The following is a 20,227-nucleotide window of genomic DNA, read 5'->3' on the forward strand; positions in this document are numbered from 1 at the left end:
ACCGGAAAGAAACGGGGCAATCAGGCCGCCCCATCGTGCCTTCGGCCATTTTTCTCGCTCCGCCGTCCGTTCAAACGTGGTCAGGTATGCCTCGACGTCATCTTCGGTCGTCATTTTCTGCCAGTACCGACTCGCGTGAATCACTCTCGACTCGGCTTCCAGGTTAAGCTCAGGTAAGCTTGCCAAGCGCTGCGCCACCTGCTGGAGAAGCGAACGATCGGTAACTGTCATGTCCACCAACTCCTTCAGCTGGGCCATCATCACCCGATTAGCTTCTTGCTGGACGGCGGTAGACTGTACCAGCGCTTTCACCACGTCCTCCATGCTCATGCTTGCAACGTGATGCCCGCGTTCTCCACCACAATGTGATAAAACACTCCGGGATCGCCTTTGCTGGGGTCAAAGGTCACGTGCATTCAGCATGAAACTCAGGCGCAGAGCTGGGATTTGAGTGTAACTGACCCTGGGTCAGGTTTATTAACGGTGAAAGCAATGCAAAAGGAAATAAAACATAAAACAAATCCTTGCCTGTCCGGCACTAACTAAACAATGGACAACCTAACTACCAACTGGCGGGCTTCTCCCATCCAGCCAAACCACAGTTGCAGTGGGCACTGCTTCCACTCACGTGTGTCTCTCACACAGACAGGCTCTCTGTGTTCCCAGGCTGAGACACTCACACAACCACCTGGCATCCTTTTATATCCACCTCCCATTATCCATTAGTAAGCAGGTGCGATTAGTAAGCAGGTGCGATACTGACTAGACTAGGCCACATAGGAAAGGAATCTGGGCGAGATATACCTGCCCTCATCCACTATTCCCACATGATTCTCACATAATATATACACTAACTTTGAAGATGGAATAAACATTTATCGTTTTGATCGTGGACTCATTCCTGTTTTCGAGAGAGGGTACTTAATTTCTGTTCTTGCACTTTGTCATTTTACCGACTACACAATCTCCTCTGATGTCCAACAGGGCTGTGCGGCGAGCTCGGGGTCTGTTCTGTGGGAACACCTGGACTGGTGGGCTCTTTCTATTTTATAATGTAGCATTTTTAACGGGTCATGTGACATTGATGACCTGTTAGAATCATATTATCCACTCTGGAGAATAGGAGCTGACCGGCAGCACTCGGCAGCGGCTCCTACACATTGAATAGAGCTGCGCAGTGAAGGTCCAGGTGATGTTTACAGATGATAGGTGGTGGTGTTGGGTGTCGGACCCCCACCAATGTGATATTGATGCCTATTGGTCATCTGTATCATGACCGGAGGTCCCCTTAATGGTTGAGGCTTTCTGCAAAACTATAAAAATGCTGGCTATCCTCACGTAGATATAGTGGCGGAGGCCACTTTTTGTTAGACGAGAGCTATTTTTATGGCTTTGCCTGCAGCCGGAGGAGAGGCACAATGCACACAATCCACTATTTGACAACCGGCACCGGCAATGTTGCACCTGACGAAATGTAAATGTTTCTAAGCCTCCGTATCACAGATCCGCGAGGCTTTTAATATTTATACACTGACACCAGTTGTAGCCTTTTTTTTTTTCTTCTTTCCGAGTGAAACTGATCTATGCAGCTGTTTAATATTCATGTATTCTGGGAACGTTTGGCAGAGCGAGGCTGACTCTGGAGATTTGTTCTCTATTTTCAGGCGAAAAAGAAAGAGCTGGCTCGCAGAGACCTCGACATAGAGGACGGTGACAGCATGATCTCCTCCGCCACGTCTGATACCGGCAGCGCAAAGAGGAAGAGGTACGTTTCCTTCCAGCGTCTCTGCATCCATTGTCATCAGGCTGGAGCCTGTAGGCCGGGGTCTCGCTCAATTGTTCTGGAGGTGGATCCTTTATTCTCAGATAAGAGGACGGTAACGCTGCTAATAGTATCATGAATCTCAGCTAGCAGGTCATCATGGAGCTCAGGAAGGCTACGTGCAGAATATTATCGCCCTGATTCATCATTTTTGATAAATTTAGCCCAAATTCCAAGATGTTAATTTTGGGGGTATTTTGTATTTTTTTTTATTTATTTTTTTTTTTGTGCCTTTTTTAGAGTAAAAAAAATGGGACAATCCTGTGAAATGTTGCATGAAAATGTATTTTGTACTCTTATTACAATGACGCATTGGGCCAAAACATTTGGGTAACCAAAATAACATGTCGAAAAAAATAGATAACTTTACCAACTTTATTTTATTTTTAACTTAAAGGTGCAAATTGAATAAAAAAATACTATCAAAAGCATTTTTGCTTACAGATAAAAAGGCGCAAAAGTGATGAGGAATAGGCCGCACTGTGTGCACTCTGACTGATAATTCTGCAGCTTTGTGTTCTCGTTTTCTGGCTCTATCCTGTCTCTAATCTTTCCTGCATCCCCTGGGACGCTTTGTCTAATCCTCTATCTCTCAGATCACTCTCTTCTCGACTCTCTACAATCCGGTTTCCCGCTTCTTACACTCTATTGAAACTGCCCTAACTAAAGTCTCTAGTGATCTACTATTGGCTAAATCTAATGGTCACTGCTCCCTGCTGATCCTCCTGGACCTATCTGCAGCATTGGACACTGTGGATCATCAGCTCCTCTTCGCTATACTCCACTCCTTCGGCCTCAAGGACACCGCTTTCTCCTGGTTCTCCTCCTATCTCTCTGCCCGCTCCTTTACTATATCTTTTGCCGACTCTTACTCCTCTAATTGTCCCCTTACTGTTGGTGTTCCTCGGGGTTCAGTCCTAGGCCCCCTTCTCTTCTCTCTATATAGAACCCCTATTGGACAGCATATTTGGTTTCCAGTAACATCTCTGTGTTGATGACACCCAATTATACACCTCTTCTCCTGACATCATCCCCACCCTAATGCAAAATATGAAGGATTGTCTGTTCGCTGTCTCTAACATCATGTCCTCTCTCTATCTGAAACTAAATCTCTCCAAAACTGAACTTCTCGTCTTTCCTCACTCTACTAAGTAACACAGTCGCTGTCTTGGGGTCATATTTGACACAGAGCTGTCCTGTACTCCCTATGTCCAATTGCTCCCTCTCATGTTCCTCCAGAATCCGACCTTTTTTTCACCTTTAAAATTTCAAAATCTTAGTGTCGCTCTCATTCATTCTCATCTGGATTACTGGAACTCTCTACTGATCGGTCTCTCGCTAAGCAAACTTTCTCCTCTCCAATTCATGTTGAATTCAGCAGCCAGGGTTTATTTCTGTCCAGCTGCTACACCGATGCCTCTACCCTGTGCCAGTCATTACACTGGTTACCCATTTGCTACAGAATACAATACAAACTTATCTCTCACCCACACGACCTTCCACACTTATCACCACCCTATATCTCCTTGCTCATCTCTATCTATCACCCTACCTGTGCTCTCCGCTCCACAACTGATCGAAGACTAACATCCTCCATAATCTGAATGTCGCACCTCCGTCTACATGATTTCTTTCGTGCTGCACAAGCTTTCTTTTTTAGTATGTACTATCCCAGACAGTCCAATTAATACCTAGCTCCCATATTTTTAAATGCACTTAAAAAAAATCTCTTTAGACAGGCCTATCCTACACCTAAAAGCACTTGGTGACTGCACTTATACACTGACTAATGACCGACCGGACCATGCAGCCTTATATCATAACCCCTATTTATTATACTGGTGATTGGACCTTACATGACGAGCACTTTCTATCTATTGTCTCCCCCCTATTCCCTTATAGATTGTTAGCTGAGAGCAGCAGGACCCTCACTCCTCCTGTAACTGCTGAACTCTGTTACTTTGTGATTTCTTAAATGTCTGTGATTTTTTAATTGTAAAGCGCTGCGGAATATGTTGACACTATATAAATAAAATTATTATTATTTTAATGCCCAGAGTTGAACCATTGTGGAATGTCACGGTCTCTTAGAGGGAGTCTGTCACTCCCAAAATGCCAATTAAACTGCATGAAGCTTTTATATAGGGGATGTAGCCCCTATAAAATTCATACCACGCATACAAAGATACAAAGTTTTACTTGATATTTGCTGAAAAATCTAATAATCTTTATTTTTATACACTGTGTTCCAAATTATTATGCAAAAAGAGTTTAGGAGTGATAAGGTTAGAATTTTTTGTTTGTCATTAAAACTCATTGATGGTGATGTGTGTCAGGGCTCTTTATACCACTGAAAGCAATTGCAGAAACCTGTGTCCAAATAAAGGCAAGACTACTTAAGAAGGCTGTTCCACATTATTAAGCAGCCTACATTTTTTGCCAAAATGGGAAAGAAAAAGGATGTGTCGGCTGCTGAGAACCAACAAATTGTGGAGTATTTAGGTCAAGGCATGACTACAATCAACATTGCCAAGACACTTCATCGTGATCATCGCACAATCAAGAAGTATGTAGCTAATTCCCAGCACACACGTGTGCGTGCTGAAAAGGAAAAATTGAGGACTCTTTCCAACAGGCAATTGCGTCAGGTTAAAAGAGCAGCTGCAAAAATGCCTTGTCATAGCAGCAGACAAGTTTTTGAAGCTGCTGGTGCCTCCAACGTCCCCCGAACAACAAGATGCAGGGTCCTTCAGAGGTTTGCAGCTGTGCGTAAGCCATCCTGTCGACCACCTCTATCCACTGCACACAAGCAGAAACGGCTCCAGTGGGCCAAACGAGACATGAAGACTGACTTCCAAACTGTTTTGTTCACCGATGAGTGCCGTGCAACGCTCGATGGTCCAGATGGATGGAGTGGAGGATGGCTGGTTGATGGACACCCCATGAAAACACGGCTAAGGCGCCAACAAGGAGGAGGTGGAGTAATGTTTTGGGCTGGAATCATGGGGAGAGAGATTGTCGGCCCCTTTAGGATCCCTGAAGGGGTAAAGATGAACTCCATAATCTATGTGGAGTTCCTAAAACAGCACTTCCTGCCATGGTTCAAGAGGAAGAACCGTGCTTTCCGCAGCAAGATCATTTTCATGCATGATAATGCACCGTCTCATGCTGCAAATAACACATCTGCATCTCTGGCTGCTATGGGCATAAAAGAGGACAAACTTATGGTGTGGCCACCATCTTCCCCTGACCTCAACCCCATTGAGAACCTCTGGAGCATCATCAAAAGGAGTGTCTATGATGGCGGGAGGCAGTTCACATCTAAGCAACAGCTCTGGGAGGGTATTCTGTCCACAGGCAAAACAATTGAAGCACAAACCATCCAAAAACTGACAAATTCAATGGACGAGAGAGTTCAGAAGCTTCTTTCCAAAAGAGGTCCTATGTGCAAATGTAACATCACCTAGAATAAAGTTTTGACTTGAAAACTGTTTGATTTCATTTTGTAATAAGCTGATAATGCTTATAATTTCACAATTGACCATTTTTTTGTTCAAAATAAAAGTAAAAAGGTTGAAAACTCTGCTGTGCATAATAATTGGGAACATGCATTTTGAGTGTTTCTTATTTTAAAAAATATACTGTTTTCATAGGCAGTTTGTTCAAAAACATTGCAATTATACTAGAATATTAGATGACTGGAAAATAACACTTACTGCAATTCATAGAGGTAATGTAGAGAAAATATGAGGAACTATTTTTTGCATAATAATTTGGAATACAGTGTATAGCGCTACCATATTCTGCAGCGCTTTACATCGCAGTCCCCAATGGGGATCACAATCTAGATTCCCTATCAGTATGTCTTTTTGGAGTGTGGGGGGAAACCGGAGTACCCGGGGGTAACCCACGCAAACTCGGGGAGAACAAACAAACTCCTTGCAGATGTTGTCCTTGGTGGGATTTGAACTCAGGACCCCAGCGCTGCAAGGCTTCAGTGCTAACCACTGAACCACCATACAGTGCTAACCACTGAGCCACCGTGCCAATCTACTTTTATTTCAAATGCAAATGGTGGCACTTTAGTGTACTATTGACGGGGTGCACTGCCCTCTTATTTCCATATTAAAGACAATCCAATGGTCGATTGACAGCGCTCCATTGGTGCCTAAATTGGGTTCCCGTGTCAGTGTGGGCGCGCACATAGCGTAGCCGCGGGTGTATTCTGACGCCTGGTTCCTGCCCGTCTTTGAACGCCGCTCAAGCGTCTTCAGTGTGGATGAAGTAGGCAGACTGCGAGCTCATGGTACATCGCCGCTCGCTCACTACACTTCTGTGTGCATCCGGCAAAGGCCGCAGACAGGCAAGAACCAGGCATCAGAGCTTGCCCGCAGCCACATTGTGTGAGTGCCCACACTGACACTAGCAGCACTCCAGTGTCGGTGTGCAAGCACAAACTGATTTTCGACATTGCTTGCTCTTACCAACAGAGAGCTCGTCAATCAAGATGAAGAGCTGGCTTTAATTTGCAAATAGGAGGGCAGGACGGTGCACCACGGCATGGGTCACATTGGCAAACATTACACGAAGCTGTGTATGCCTGCTATGATTTTTATAGTGGCTACGTCCACTATATAAATGTTTATGCAATTTACTTGACATTTTGGGGATGACAGGGTCACTTTAAGGCCTTACTTTGATGGGAAACCCCAACTTATTATGTGTCCCTAAAATTAGTGTTTCTTCCTCTTCCAAGAAATGCTTGCCAATGGGTGGATAAAGGTTTCAAGTCTATGCTATTTAAGGCGTCCTCTCCCTTCATATTGAATGTCTCCGATGGTGCGGAGATAAGTGCACGATGTGGTGCGCGTACATTACACAGCAATATAGGAGACTGGGAGGCGCTTCAGTAGCGGTATTGGTTAGGAGCGCCAACTGCCAGGGCGCAGCATTCAATACCTCAAATGCACTAGTAGAGGCAGCGTCCATCCAGGTTGTGATAACATACAGAACGTTTCATTCCGCTACAATACGTAATTGCTTTGTTTTCACCCCCAAATGGCCTTTGTCAGATCACCGTCTAAGGAACAAAGTTTATGCCAGTCTGTAACATTGTCTGTAGATAACAAATATGGCCCTTAGTTCAACTCCTAAAGAGGTTTTTGCTCGTAGTAGAGCATCCCTGTTAAAATATGCAATAAGAGAGAAGAACTTACGGCTCTAACCGAGCTGCATAAAAAAACGTCCTTTATTTCCAAAATAAATGCATATCACGAAAGATAGTTACATGGTGTGGGAATAGGTAACAGCCATTTCACAATCAATTACCCTCTTCTGAGCTCTGATGCCCCTCCCTATCCTAAATCACCTTAAAATGGTTGCTGCCTTCCATGCCCCGGCTTTTATACTGTCTCCAGGTAAGGGCAAATATGTCTTCTTTTTACCCATTTCATTCATTTCTAGATTTAAAGGCTAAAAGTCAAATAGTTTTAGATCATTATGGAAGCTAGTGTACAGATCTGACCTTCACTCGGTCAATTAACAATTTAATTGTCTTTCATATTACTTCTGACTTGTGATGAGCAGCCGTGTTCGGATAAGGTGTTATCTGAGCATGCTCGGGTGCTAACCGAGTGTCTTCGGCGTGCTCGAATAATATGTTCGAGTCCCTGCGGCTGCATGTCTTGCAGCTGTTAGACAGCTGGATTGTTAGGCAATCCCTGCATGTGTTGCCGCTGCTGAACAGACGTGAGACATGCAGCCTCGGGGACTTGAACATATTATTCCAGCACGCCGAAGACACTCGGTTAGCACAGGAGCATGCTTAGATAACACCTTATCCCAGAACGTTCGCTCATCACTACTTCTGACAAGTATAGATCTTCCTTGCAAAATATTAGCAAAAAATGCAACCGATAAAGGTGAAATAATGCCGACTGTATATATCAGCACCCAAAATAAAACATGAAAGTAAAAGGGCGTTGTTCCATCTTACCAGAACTGCAGCATCTCAAATAGCAAAAAAAAAACAAGGATCACGTGCAACGATCCATTCCAGATAAATTATCCTAAAATACAGCCCAGCCAGTCATTGCTAGTTTTCCACCAACAGTTTAATTGATTTCTTTATAGCTGCTGAGACATAATGGAGGCTGATTCCCTTCTTCTGATTCCACTTTAGTTTCCAATTTTTTTTTCTTCTTTCCATCAGCCTAAACTATCTAAAGCGAACACTTCACCGCACTAAGGGCGCGGTCAGACGGCCGTATTAATTGAAATTGCAACGCAGTGCACAGACTGGCCGGCAGCTCTCTCGCTCCGAGCATAAGGGTGCCTCCTTCACGTTGCATTCGGTGTCCAAAATCCCACACAAAACGGGGTCCGGATGCATGTGCCGATGGGACCATAGACGCTAATGGTAACGGCAGAGCTCACGTTCGCTCTGCCGTGCGCTTTTTTCGGGAGTGTACCCCTAGAGGAGGCAGACATCCAAGCGTAGTCTTCTACCTCCGAGCATCCACCTTCCTGTAGGCGTACACTCCTGAAAATGATGCACGTCTGCGCACACGGTCACTCTGCCGTCGCCATTACAGTCCATGGGCCCTGTCGGCGCATGCTTGTGGGGGATTTTGGACATATGTTCTGACAGGGGCGCAGATTGCAATGTGAAAGCACCCTTTAAGCTTCATGTATTTCTATGCTCTGTCACGCTCTGGTCGGGAGAGCCGCCGGCCAGTCCATGCACTGTGTTCCGGTCTCTAAGGCTTCGTTCTGACATCAGTTTTTTTTTTTTTTTTGTTTTTTTTTTATTATTTATGTATTTTACGTTCTGGATCTGATTTTTATCCACTTTTTGGTCTATGTGTCTTTTTTTTTTTTTTTTTACTCTAACTGTGACATAGGTGTTTGTTCGCATACGAGAAAAAACAAAGAATTCCAAGCTTCTCCTACATATTAAACAGTAAAAAAAAAATGGGACTGCACTTGGATGAAAACCAATGCCATCTGAATGCTTCCCATTTTTTTCACAGACCCATTGATTTGCATTGGCGAGCTTGCGCATTGCCGGCAAAGTATGAATAATGCTGAAATCCACCTGGCATCACTTAATGATTGTCAGGGTCGGCCAATTGGGACCACGACCGCTTCTGGGATTGAAAGATCCGCAGTATTAGTTTGGCGCGTCATCCTGTACGTTTTCCTGCACGGAGACAATTGGGTGGTCGGCTGGTGAAGAAATTCGGACACAATAAGGGGCTGAGCACCACTGTGCCGGGGAAATGGTTTAATGATGTAGCACTAGACTAGCTCTGCATCTCCGTGTTTCTCGGGGTTGGTAGAGGTCACCGCTCAGCAGGTTTTCACATAATCTTTCAGTATACCTTCACTTAATAAGAAATGATTGCCCCCTTTAAACTGCAAACTTGGCAAAATTGGGTCATCTGGCACCACTGTCACCGTGACTTTGCTTTTTCCCCTCAATCCTTTATTTGTAATGTCTTGTCCGTAACCATCGTATTTGTTTTATTCAGCAAGAAAAATGTACGGAAGCAACGGATGAAAATTCTGTTCAATGCCGTCCTGGAAGCCCGGGAGCCCATGAGCAATCGTCGCCTTTGTGAACTTTTTATGTTCAAGCCATCCAAAAAAGACTATCCAGATTATTACAAGATCATTCTGGAGCCCATGGACTTGAAAACAATTGAGCACAATATTCGCAGCGACAAATACACCACCGAGGACGCCATGATGGATGACATGAAGCTGATGTTCCGCAACGCCTGGCACTATAACGAAGAAGGCTCACGGGTAAGACGGCGTCAAACCCAGCGAACACTTTCCAACGAGTGCCGACAGGGTAAAGGACATACTGTTCACATTATTTCCAGGCAGAATAGCAGAGAAATGGCACAACACGCAGTAAATGCAGACTTATTCAGAAAGTAAGAGCTAGCAGATCCACTGTCATGACCCCATTACTTTTTTTTTTTTTCTTAAAGAAGGCAATAACTGGTAATAGAGCCCCAAAAGTAGACCCTAAAAAGTAAAGCCCTTCCGCTATAATCATCCATATACGTATCTGGAGCATTTCCGAATTGGAATTCTGTGATATAAGATAGGATGTGATGACTGATAATTATTACACTAACTAGGGACTGCAGACAGTTGTCTCTCAGCCAGACATAGGACTGGGAGGAGGAGAAGAGGGACTTGGCTTTCCAAGAACATCAGCTAAGAAATACTGTATATAAAACTTTGTTTTAAAGGGAATCTGTCAACAGGCTTTGCTATTTAATCTGACAGCAGCATGATGTAGGTACAGAGACCCTGATTCCAGTGATGTGCCACTTAGTTTACTGGGTGCAGCAGCTGTGATACAATTCCCTGTTTTCTCTGCTTCAAATCTAGCAGAGCTCTAATGCTGAGCTGTGTATAACCCCGCCCACATCACTGATTGGCAGCTTTCAGTATTTAATCTTTGTTGGGGGCGTGGTTTAACTTACAGCAGTTGACTAAGAGGCAGAAGACACCTAGTCCTGAAATGATAATCTCCTGCTGATAAAATATTGATTTGTATTGAAACAGCAAAACACAGCCCAGTAAGTGATACATCACTGGCATCAGGGTGTCAGCCCCAATATCATGCTCTGCTGTTAGATTAAACAGAAAAAACCTGCTGACATATTCCCTTTTTTTTTTTTTTTTTTGAAAAGAGGTGAAAAGACTTTCAATCAACCCCTTTCTGACATGAGACGTACTATCCCGTCCATGGGACCCGGGCCCCTATGCCCATGGACGGGATAGTATGTCTAGCGCGATCAGCGGCACCCACGTGGTGAGCGCCCCTGATCGCGGCCGGGTGTCAGCTGATTATCACAGCTGACACCCGACACTGTGTCAGGGACGGTCACGGACCGCCCCCGACACGTTAACCCCTTGCACTCCGCGATCAAACATGATCGCGGTGTACCAGGGGTTAAAGGGAAGCATCGGCAGGGGGCTCCCTCCGTGCTTCCCTGAGCCCCCCACAGCAGCGCAATGTGCAGCGCTGCTGCGGGGGTCTCTTTCCCAAAAGGGCCCCGGATCCAAGATGGCGACGGGGACCTTCGGGGGCCTGCAGGGAGCTGACTTCCTCACTGCCTGCAAAGCGCAGGCATGAGGAAGCCTGCACACTGCTTGTGACAGATCGCTGATCTGTCACAGGACAGTGATGTCCCACCTGGGACAACCTAATAAAGTTAAAAAAAAAAAGTGTAAAAATAATTTTAAAAAAAATCGCTAAATAAATTAAAAAAAAAAAAAATATTCCCTAATAAATTCATTTTTTGGAAATAAAAAATAAATAAATAAAAGTACGCATATTTGGTATCGCCGCGTCCGTAACGACCCGCCCTATAAAACTGTCCCATTACTTAACCCCTTTAGCGAACCCCTTAAAAAATAAAAATAAAAAACAAAGCAAAAAATAATGATTTATTATCATACCGCCGAACAAAAAGTGCAATAACGCGCGATCAAAAAGACGCATATAAATGTCCATGATACCGCTGAAAACGTCATCTTGTCCTGCAAAAAAACGAGCCGCGACACAGCATCATCAGAGAAAAAATAAAAAAGTTATAGCTCGCAGAATAAAGTGATGCAAAAATAATTATTTTTTATATAAAATTGTTTTTATTGCATAAAACCGACAAAACATAAAAAAATGACATAAATGAGGTATCGCTGTATCCGTACTGACCCGAGAAATAAAACCGCTTTATCAATTTTACCGCACGCGGAACGGTGTAAACGCACCCCCCAAAAGAAATTCATGAAACGCTGTTTTTTGTTCATTCTGCGTCCCAAAAATCAGAATAAAAAGCGATCAAAAGATGTCACGTGCCCGAACATGATACCAATAAAAGCGTCAACTCGTCTCGCAAAAATTAAGACCTCACATGACTCGGTGGGTCAAAATATGGAAAAATTATAGCTCTCAATATGTGGTGATGCAAAAACTATTTTTACAATAAAAAGCGTCTTTTAGCATGTGACAGCTGCCAAATATAAAAACCGCCATAAATAGTAAATCAAATCCCCCCGTTATCACCCCCTTAGGTAGGGAAAAATAATAAAATTAAAAGAAAATGTATTTATTTCTATTTTCCCATTAGGGTTAGGGCTGAGATTAGGGTTAGGGGTGTGTTGGGGTTAGGGTTGGAGTTAGAATTGGGGGGTTTCCACTGTTTGGGCACATCAGGTGCTCTCCAAATGCAACATGGCGTCTGATCTCAATTCCAGCCAATTCTGCGTTGAAAAAGTCAAATGGTGCTCCTTCCCTTCCAAGCTCTGCAATGCGCACAAACAGTGTTTTACCCCCACATATGGGGTATCAGCCTACTCAGGACAAATTGCAAAACAACTTTTGGGGTCCAATTTCTCCTGTTGCCCTTAGGAAAATAAAAAATTGGGGGCAAAAATATCATTTTTGTGGGAAAAAAATGTTTTTTTTTTATTTTCACGCGAAGGCGTTATAAAGTTCTGCCATGCGCCCAAATAGTCGTTTACACCCACATATGGGGTATCAGCGTACTCAGGACAAATTGCACAATAACTTTTAGGGTCCTGTTAACCTTGGGAAAATAAAAACTGGGGGTGAAAAGATCATTTTTGTGGAAAAAATATGATTTTTTAATTGTATGGCTGTACGTTATAAACTTCTTTGAAGCCCTTGTGGGTTCAAAGTTCTCACCACACATCTAGATAAGTTCCTTGGGGGGTCTAGTTTCCAAAATGGGGTCACTTGTGGGGGGTTTCCACTGTTTAGGCACATCAGGGGCTCTCCAAACGTGACATGGCGTCCGATCAGAATTCCAGCCAATTTTGCATTGAAAAAGTCAAACGGCGCTCCTTCCCTTCTGAGCTCTGCCATGCGCCGAAACAGTGGTTCCCCCCCACATATCAGGTATCAGCGTACTCAGGATAAATTGCACAATAACTTTTCCCGTCCATTTTGTCCTTTTACCCTTGGTAAAATTAAAAAAAATTGAACCTGAATTATTTTTTTTGTGAAAAAAAGTTAAATGTTCATTTTTTTTAAATATTCAAAAAATTCCTGTGAAGCACATGAAGGGTTAATAAACTTCTTGAATTTGGTTTTGAGCACCTTGAGGGGTGCAGTTTTTAGAATGGTGTCACTTTTGGGTATTTTCTATCATATAGACCCCTCAAAGTGGCTTCAAATGTGATGTGGTCCGTAAAAATAAAATGGTGTTGTAAAAATGCGATATCGCTGGTCAACTTTTAACCCTTATAACTTCCTAACAAAAAAAAATTTTGGTTCCAAAATTGTGCTGATGTAAAGTAAACATGTGGGAAATGTTAATTATTAAGTTTTTTGTGTGCCATATCTCTGTTATTTAAGGGCATAAAAATTCAAAGTTGGAAAATTGCAAAATTTTCAAAATTTTTGCCAAATTTCCATTTTTTTCACAAATAAACGTAAGTTATATGAATGAAATTTTACCACTAACATGAAGTCACGAGAAAACAATGTCAGAATCACCGGGATCCATGGAAGCGTTTCAGAGTTATTACCCCATAAAGGGACAGTGGTCAGAATTGTAAAAATTGGCCCGGTCATGAACGTGCAAACCACCCTTGGGGGTGAAGGGGTTAAGGTGACAGAGACTGACTTTGCTAATGATGTGTAAGTGCATTGTTATGGGGGAATCACATATATCACTGAGAGCAGCGTGACGGCGTAGAAAAGTTAGTGAACTGCGTGCAGATGTGTAATGTAAATTCATCGCAAAGAACACACTTCTGTACCGCGCTCCAGTAGTTTTCCATTTCTGTGGCATTTGTTAGAGTTTCGCTCTGAAGCACTAAATGCTCTCACTGCATCGTTAGGTCTACAATGATGCACACGTCTTGGAGAAGATCCTCAAGGAGAAAAGGAAGGAACTGGGTAATTTACCAGATGACGAAGATATGGCATCTCCAAAACTGAAGCTAAGTGAGTGATTTGTGGTTGCTTTGTAGTAAAGTGTCTACAGACTGCATGTCATCAGATTGTGTGACCCCTTATTGGGAAGAAAGGGTGCTGTCTAGGTCCCAAAATTATTATTATTATTATTATTTATTGTTATAGCGCCATTTATTCCATGGCGCTTTACATGTGAGGGGGGTATACATAAAAACAAGTACAATAATCTTAAACAGTACAAGTCATAACTGGTACAGGAGGAGAGAGGACCCTGCCCGCGAGGGCTCACAATCTTCAAGGGATGGGTGATAATACAGTAGGCGGGGGTAGAGCTGGTCGTGCAGCGGTTTGGTCGATCGGTGGTTACTGCAGGTTATAGGCTTGTCGGAAGAGGTGGGTCTTCAGGCTCTTTTTGAAGGTTTCGATGGTAGGTGAGAGTCTGATATGTTGTGGTAGAGAGTTCCAGAGTAGGGGTGATGCGCGAGAGAAATCTTGTATGCGATTGTGGGAAGAGGAGATAAAAGGGGAGTAGAGAAGGAGATCTTGTGAGGATCGGAGGTTGCGTGCAGGAAAGTACCGGGAGACGAGGTCACAGATGTATGGAGGAGACAAGTTGTGGATGGCTTTGTATGTCATGGTTAGGGTTTTGTAATGGAGTCTCTGGGCAATTGGGAGCCAGTGAAGGGATTGACAGAGGGGAGAAGCTGGGGAATAGCGGGGGGACAGGTGGATTAGTCGGGCAGCAGAGTTTAGAATAGATTGGAGGGGTGCGAGAGTGTTTGAGGGGAGGCCGCAGAGCATGAGGTTGCAGTAGTCAATATATAATAAAACGCATTTAAAGGGAACCTTTCACTGTGGGTTAAAAACGCTATTTACCTCCACATATGGGGTTTAACTACAGTAAATAGCATTACGATACTGAGTCGCCACCGTACTGGAGAGTGGCTACTGGAAGAAAATGAACTTATTTCCTCCCGGGACCTGCCGTCTTTCAGTCACGCGGGCATGCTGTGCTGTGAGTGGGGGCTGTAAGTACGCCCCGGCCCTTTGACAAGCCAGCTCTGTAGCACCTCCATGCAAGGTGAGCTGTCGATCAGTGTGCTAGGGCGTGAATACAGCCATCACTCACAGAATAGAGGTGCTGTGATTGGTGATTAAGCCGCTTCATGCACGCCCGCATGACTGAAAGCCGGCGCTCCTGGGAGGAAATAACTTTGTTTTTTCACAATAGCCACTCTTTTAGTAAGGCGCCCAGACAGCATTATAATGCTACTTACCTGCATATTAACCCCATATCTGGAGGCAAGTTTAGTTTTCCACGGTGACAAGTTCTGTTTTGTTTTTTTTTTTTGGGGGGGGGGGGGCAGATTGGATCATGATTCAGTAGAGCAATGCGGGGGCTTCAGGTTTAACATCTGGAATACAACCTGATAAACATGGCTACAATATGCCTGCTTGAAAGCTATGTTACTAGGCGGGCACGGTTCACTGCATTATTACAGGTAGAATTATATTAACCATTTTCATCTCCCACTGGCTAAAATACCAGATTGCTATATGATTGCTGAAATAAACACCCACAGATTATAGAATATGCCTCATGTGATTGCTAAGCTTTGTGGCCTTTTAGTTATAAATCTGCAAAAATAACGCTGCATCATCCTTAAAGGGGTTTTCTCATAATGTATCGTCACAAGCTCACGGCTCCCCAGTCCTTCCAGCTTCCCGCAATGTGCTCCTGATTGGCAGTTCGATCCAACGGCGTGGCGGCACTGCTGGGCTGAACTGTGCACCCTTCTACGTTGCACTATAAGGTCAGCTCCAGAGCAACGCTTACAAGCTCTATAGCAAAGAGCTTATAAGCACTGCACTCTTTGCCTAGGCAACCATCCATAATTCATGTGACCGCTGCAGGCAGTCATGTGTGTTACATGACGAGGGAACCTCTGAGGCCAGTGATGGGTGGCATAAGTTACTTTATAGATGTGATAATATTTCTGCAAGACTGGTGACGACCCCGGGGTGAGTAATGCACTGGCCGGCCGCTTTCTTGCCTTACCTCCCCTACACAGGTACCCTATTTTCTATGTCTGCTATTATCAAAAATGTAAAAATGTTTATTTTATGTAGGTAGAAAAAGTGGAGTTTCTCCAAAGAAAACAAAATATCTTAGCCCGATGCAGCAGAAACTGAACGAAGTCTACGAAGCCGTGAAGAATTACACAGACAAGCGTGGCCGGCGACTCAGCGCCATCTTTCTGCGTCTTCCTTCCCGCTCCGAGCTCCCGGACTACTATGTGACAATCAAAAAGCCCATCGACATGGAAAAGATCCGGAGTCACATAATGGCCAACAAGTACCAGGATATTGATGCCATGTGCGAGGACTTTGTCATCATGTTTAATAACGCCTGCACCTACAATGAGCCCGAGTCCCTGATTTACAAGGACGCCTTAGTCCTCCATAAGGTCCTACTGGAGACCCGCAGGGACATCGAAGGAGACGAGGACTCCCATGTCCCTAATGTTACGTTGCTCATCCAGGAGCTGATCCACAACCTCTTTGTGTCCATGATGAGCCATCAAGACGATGAAGGGCGATGTTACAGTGATTCTCTGGCTGAAATTCTTGCGGTTGATCCGAGATTCCCGAAGAGGCCTCCTCTGACTTTTGAGATTATCCGAAAAAATGTTGAAAACAATCGATACCGAAGGCTCGATCTCTTCCAGGAGCACATGTTTGAGGTTCTGGAAAGGGCTCGGCGAATGAATCGGTAAATGTGCCACCGTTTTTACATATAAGCACATCTTTTCATTTCAGTTCACAAAGATGTTCCGCAGCTTAGAAGGCATTATGCTATACTGATTAGCGCACCTTGCAGAACATGAAACTCCCCCTTCATCTTCTCAAAGACGCTGCAACCTCTGGGACCAAATACCATGCTTTATAAAGGACACTACAGCTGATGCAGAACGCCTTTCTGAAGTGAAGGGGGTGACTCATGACAAAGAAATTCTGCAGCAGCTGTCAGGGCTACTTTAATGTCATTGTTTTTTGTTCCCGGAGAGGTACCTCAAAGGAGATTTGTCAGTCGTTTCAAACATCTGATGGTTGAGATGAGCAAATTGATTCTCGGGCTCCTGATGAAGGGACTGGGTCCGTATTCTGCGGCTGCTGTACAGGACCCATACGAACCACCGACATCCTCTTTTGATTAGCCGGCCTGGCGCAATGGCGAGTGTGCATCACGCCGCAGCAATGGAATCACACCAGCCAGTTAATCGTGGATGCCTGCAAGTAGGAGGCAGACCACAAGGCTCCTGTATAGTGGCCACTGAATATTGATATGGCCACTTCACCAGGGTCCTGCCAGTAGAAGCTATCATCTCTAGTTGCTTGGTATGATTAAAGCAATGACTCGATGGGTGGTATATGTGGAGGGTGGGCATGCGGCTATAGTCAACACTGTACAGTCAGTGGAACAGTAATGAAAGGGGAATTCACATTTGAAACATTTTATAGCAAATGTCTGATAAAGGCAGGTCCCACCACTAAGACACGTGCCAATCTCTAGATCAAGGGTTATTGTGCGCCGCCACCTCTCCATCTGCGCACTTGCGCGGCCTCCTCTCCTCCTGCGCGGCCACCTCTCGTCCTGCACACCCTGGTATCTTAAGCTTATCCCAATAATTAGGATGGGATGTGTGCATGAGATGTGGCTATAGAAGCCATGTTGCCTACCTATGTGAAAGTGAGAGGTGCTGGATTCCCCCCCTCTCCTCCGCTGACCGGTGTAATCATGGCACGACCTCAATGTACTTATTACCTTCCTGTTTTCTACAAAGGACGGACTCTGAGATCTATGAGGACTCGGTGGAGCTTCAGCAGTTCTTTATTAAAATAAGAGACGAGCTTTGCAAAAACGGCGAGATCCTTCTTTCTCCAGCCTTGAGCTACACGACCAAGCACCTCCACAATGACGTAGAAAAGGAAAAGAAAGAAAAGCTGCCGAGAGAATTAGAAGAAGACAAGGTCAAGAGAGAGGAGGAGAAGAAAGGTACAGTCATCAGTTTATTGCCCATCTTTTGCACCATGGTCGTTGCTAGGTCTGTGTCTGTTCCATGGCTACAAACCCCCTCAATTGATGCTCCGAGACCATTAACCAAACCATTAACCAAATTGTGCTTTAGTCATCCTCCCTGGGTCCACTGCTGCTCCCAGTATAAAAGATGGGTCATGACTACAATCGGTGAACTCAGCAGCTTGTAATGTCTACTGAGACAAAGCCGCTAAGCTCGCTGATTGGCTGCAGCATGGTCGACTTGGTGTCATTCTGTAATGCTGTAGATAAGCCCCCAATGTAACCTGAAAGATAAGAAAAAAAGAGTTAGATTATACTCACCCGGGGGCGGTCCGGATCGGGCCTGGAGGGAGTCGCGGTCCAGTCCGGCGCCTCCCATCTTGTAGCGGTGACGTCCTCTTCTTTCCTGCCCGTCGCAGCTCTGCCCTGTTGAGGGCAGAGCAGAGTACGGCATTGCGCAGGCGCCTGAAGAGGTCCAGTGCCTGCGCACTGCAGTACTCTGTTTTGCCCTTAACAGGGCAGAGCAGCGCGCCGGAGCCGCAACGGGTAGGAAAGAAGAGGACGTCACCGCTACAAGATGGGAGGCGCCGGACCAGACCGCGACTCCCTCCGGACCCGAACCGGACCTGATAGGCAAAAAAAATAGGTGACAGATTCCCTTTAATCCAATGTATAATCACTATATGTAGTGGGGTCCCGAAATCTAAGTTAAAAGATATATTTGACTCCTGATTGATGCGGCATTTACATGTACGGAACATTTAAAGGCTATCCGCATATTCATGACATAACCCATAATGGCGATTCCGAATTTCTTATTTATCCTCCTTTTGTTAAGAAGCTGAAAAAAGTGAAGATCCTGGAGGGGTTTCTGGCCAGTCTGGACAATACCGAACCTATAGCCAGGACTGTAGCTTTAAGAACAGCATGTACCACGTGGGTGACTATGTGTATGTGGAGCCCGCGGAGGCCAATCTCCAACCTCACATTGTCTGCATCGAGCGCCTCTGGGAGGACAACGCAGGTACGGACATGGGTGATGGACGTTCCCAGACAGGAGGACGGCCATACTGGGATACAGAAGTGGGTTATCCTCCTCTGGGGAGCAACTTTGTGTCTCCTTAAATGCCTGCATATGGGGCTGAAGATCAGTTTTGAAATTCGGTTTCAGTTAATTAAAAAACATGTTTCCCCCTTTGGCTTTTACAGGCTCTTTGTTTCCAGCACATTCAGCTTTGATGCAGTCTCTGGTCATAAATCAGCTGAAAGTAGCTGAGAAAAGGACATATAAGTGTTAGAAACTCTCCTGTTGGACTGTCCATAATAGCTCGCTGATGGATTCTCGGTTAACTCATTCTGTAGCCAGCAATAGACAGAGAGAGAGAAGCTTTAGAAGGGAAACAGTGCAGAATGAAACTGAATTACAAAAAGGATTATATATGCATTTAGCAAAGAGTAAATAAAAATTGCCCCCAAAAGTGGACAAACCCTTTTAAAAGCATTGTTTCCAGTATTGCACATTTTAAGTGACAATTTTTGGATCTCTGGTGGTCATTAAACAAGGACCCCTTCTGATCAGGGGAACAGGAGCCCCATTTTAATGGAGTAGCTGCTGTGCATGCACTGAACCAGTTCTGCACGGAGTCCATGGCACTGGACTAGTGGGGTCCCAGTGATCAGATCCCAGTAATCAGCAAGTTATCCCTTTTCCATGAATAGAAATGAAAATAGCCCTGTAAAGGCATTGTCTAGAACTTTGATTTTAATGTTCCCCCTGCTCCCCTACCAATCACCTGTTAGCAGGTCCAGTGACAGTCAGAAGTGCACATTACCCAGAGCCGGATCACCACAGCTCCGTACTGTGTAGTTTCCTCTCTCTGGTGCTGCAGATCACATCAGTAATGAGAAGTGAAATTCACAAGGGTATGGAAGTGTGCTGTCCGACTCCGTACACTGCTTACATCTGGCCACCGCTGATCGCTAGGGGCTGCCTGGTGTCGGGCCACCACTGATCTGATATTTCTGACTTAAAGGGAATCTATCTGCATTACGCTGCTCTCAGATTACTTGGCAAAAATCTGCTGAGTCAGAGACCCTGATTCCGGCGATGTGTCACTTACTAGACTGTGTGTTGTTGTTTCAATAAAATCGGGGTTTCATCAGGAGGCGATTGTAGGAAAGTCTGAGAAGACACTGCAGATGGTTCTTGAAGGTTTATTAGAGAAGCACAACTGAGCAGATACATACGGCAGTGAGCTGAAGCACATGGACACATGGTTTTCTATACTTATTAGTGACACTTACATTATGTATGCCTTCAGTCCGAGGAGAACTTCAGAAACTGCATCTCATT

At 44.7% G+C, this 20,227-nt stretch overlaps 1 protein-coding gene across 8 annotated transcripts in view; it reads left to right on the forward strand.

The window, feature by feature from the left end:
* PBRM1 (polybromo 1) overlaps positions 1 to 20,227 on the forward strand; it is a 142,830-nt gene that overhangs the window by 80,119 nt on the left and 42,484 nt on the right. For 5 of the 8 annotated variants that reach the window (XM_073574310.1, XM_073574309.1, XM_073574312.1 and 2 more), the window contains exons 13-18: positions 1,665 to 1,765; positions 9,355 to 9,631; positions 13,718 to 13,823; positions 15,924 to 16,566; positions 17,639 to 17,850; positions 18,713 to 18,898. In XM_073574310.1, the coding sequence (XP_073430411.1) occupies positions 1,665 to 1,765; positions 9,355 to 9,631; positions 13,718 to 13,823; positions 15,924 to 16,566; positions 17,639 to 17,850; positions 18,713 to 18,898 (1,525 nt within the window). The remainder of the gene's footprint in view (positions 1 to 1,664; positions 1,766 to 9,354; positions 9,632 to 13,717; positions 13,824 to 15,923; positions 16,567 to 17,638; positions 17,851 to 18,712; positions 18,899 to 20,227) is intronic. The other 3 variants (XM_073574311.1, XM_073574314.1, XM_073574316.1) reach the window with 1 other exon arrangement.

Source organism: Dendrobates tinctorius, unplaced genomic scaffold (genome assembly GCF_039654945.1).
Source record: "Dendrobates tinctorius isolate UK_male_01 unplaced genomic scaffold, ASM3965494v1 ptg000038l, whole genome shotgun sequence".
Lineage (NCBI taxonomy): Eukaryota > Metazoa > Chordata > Amphibia > Anura > Dendrobatidae > Dendrobates > Dendrobates tinctorius.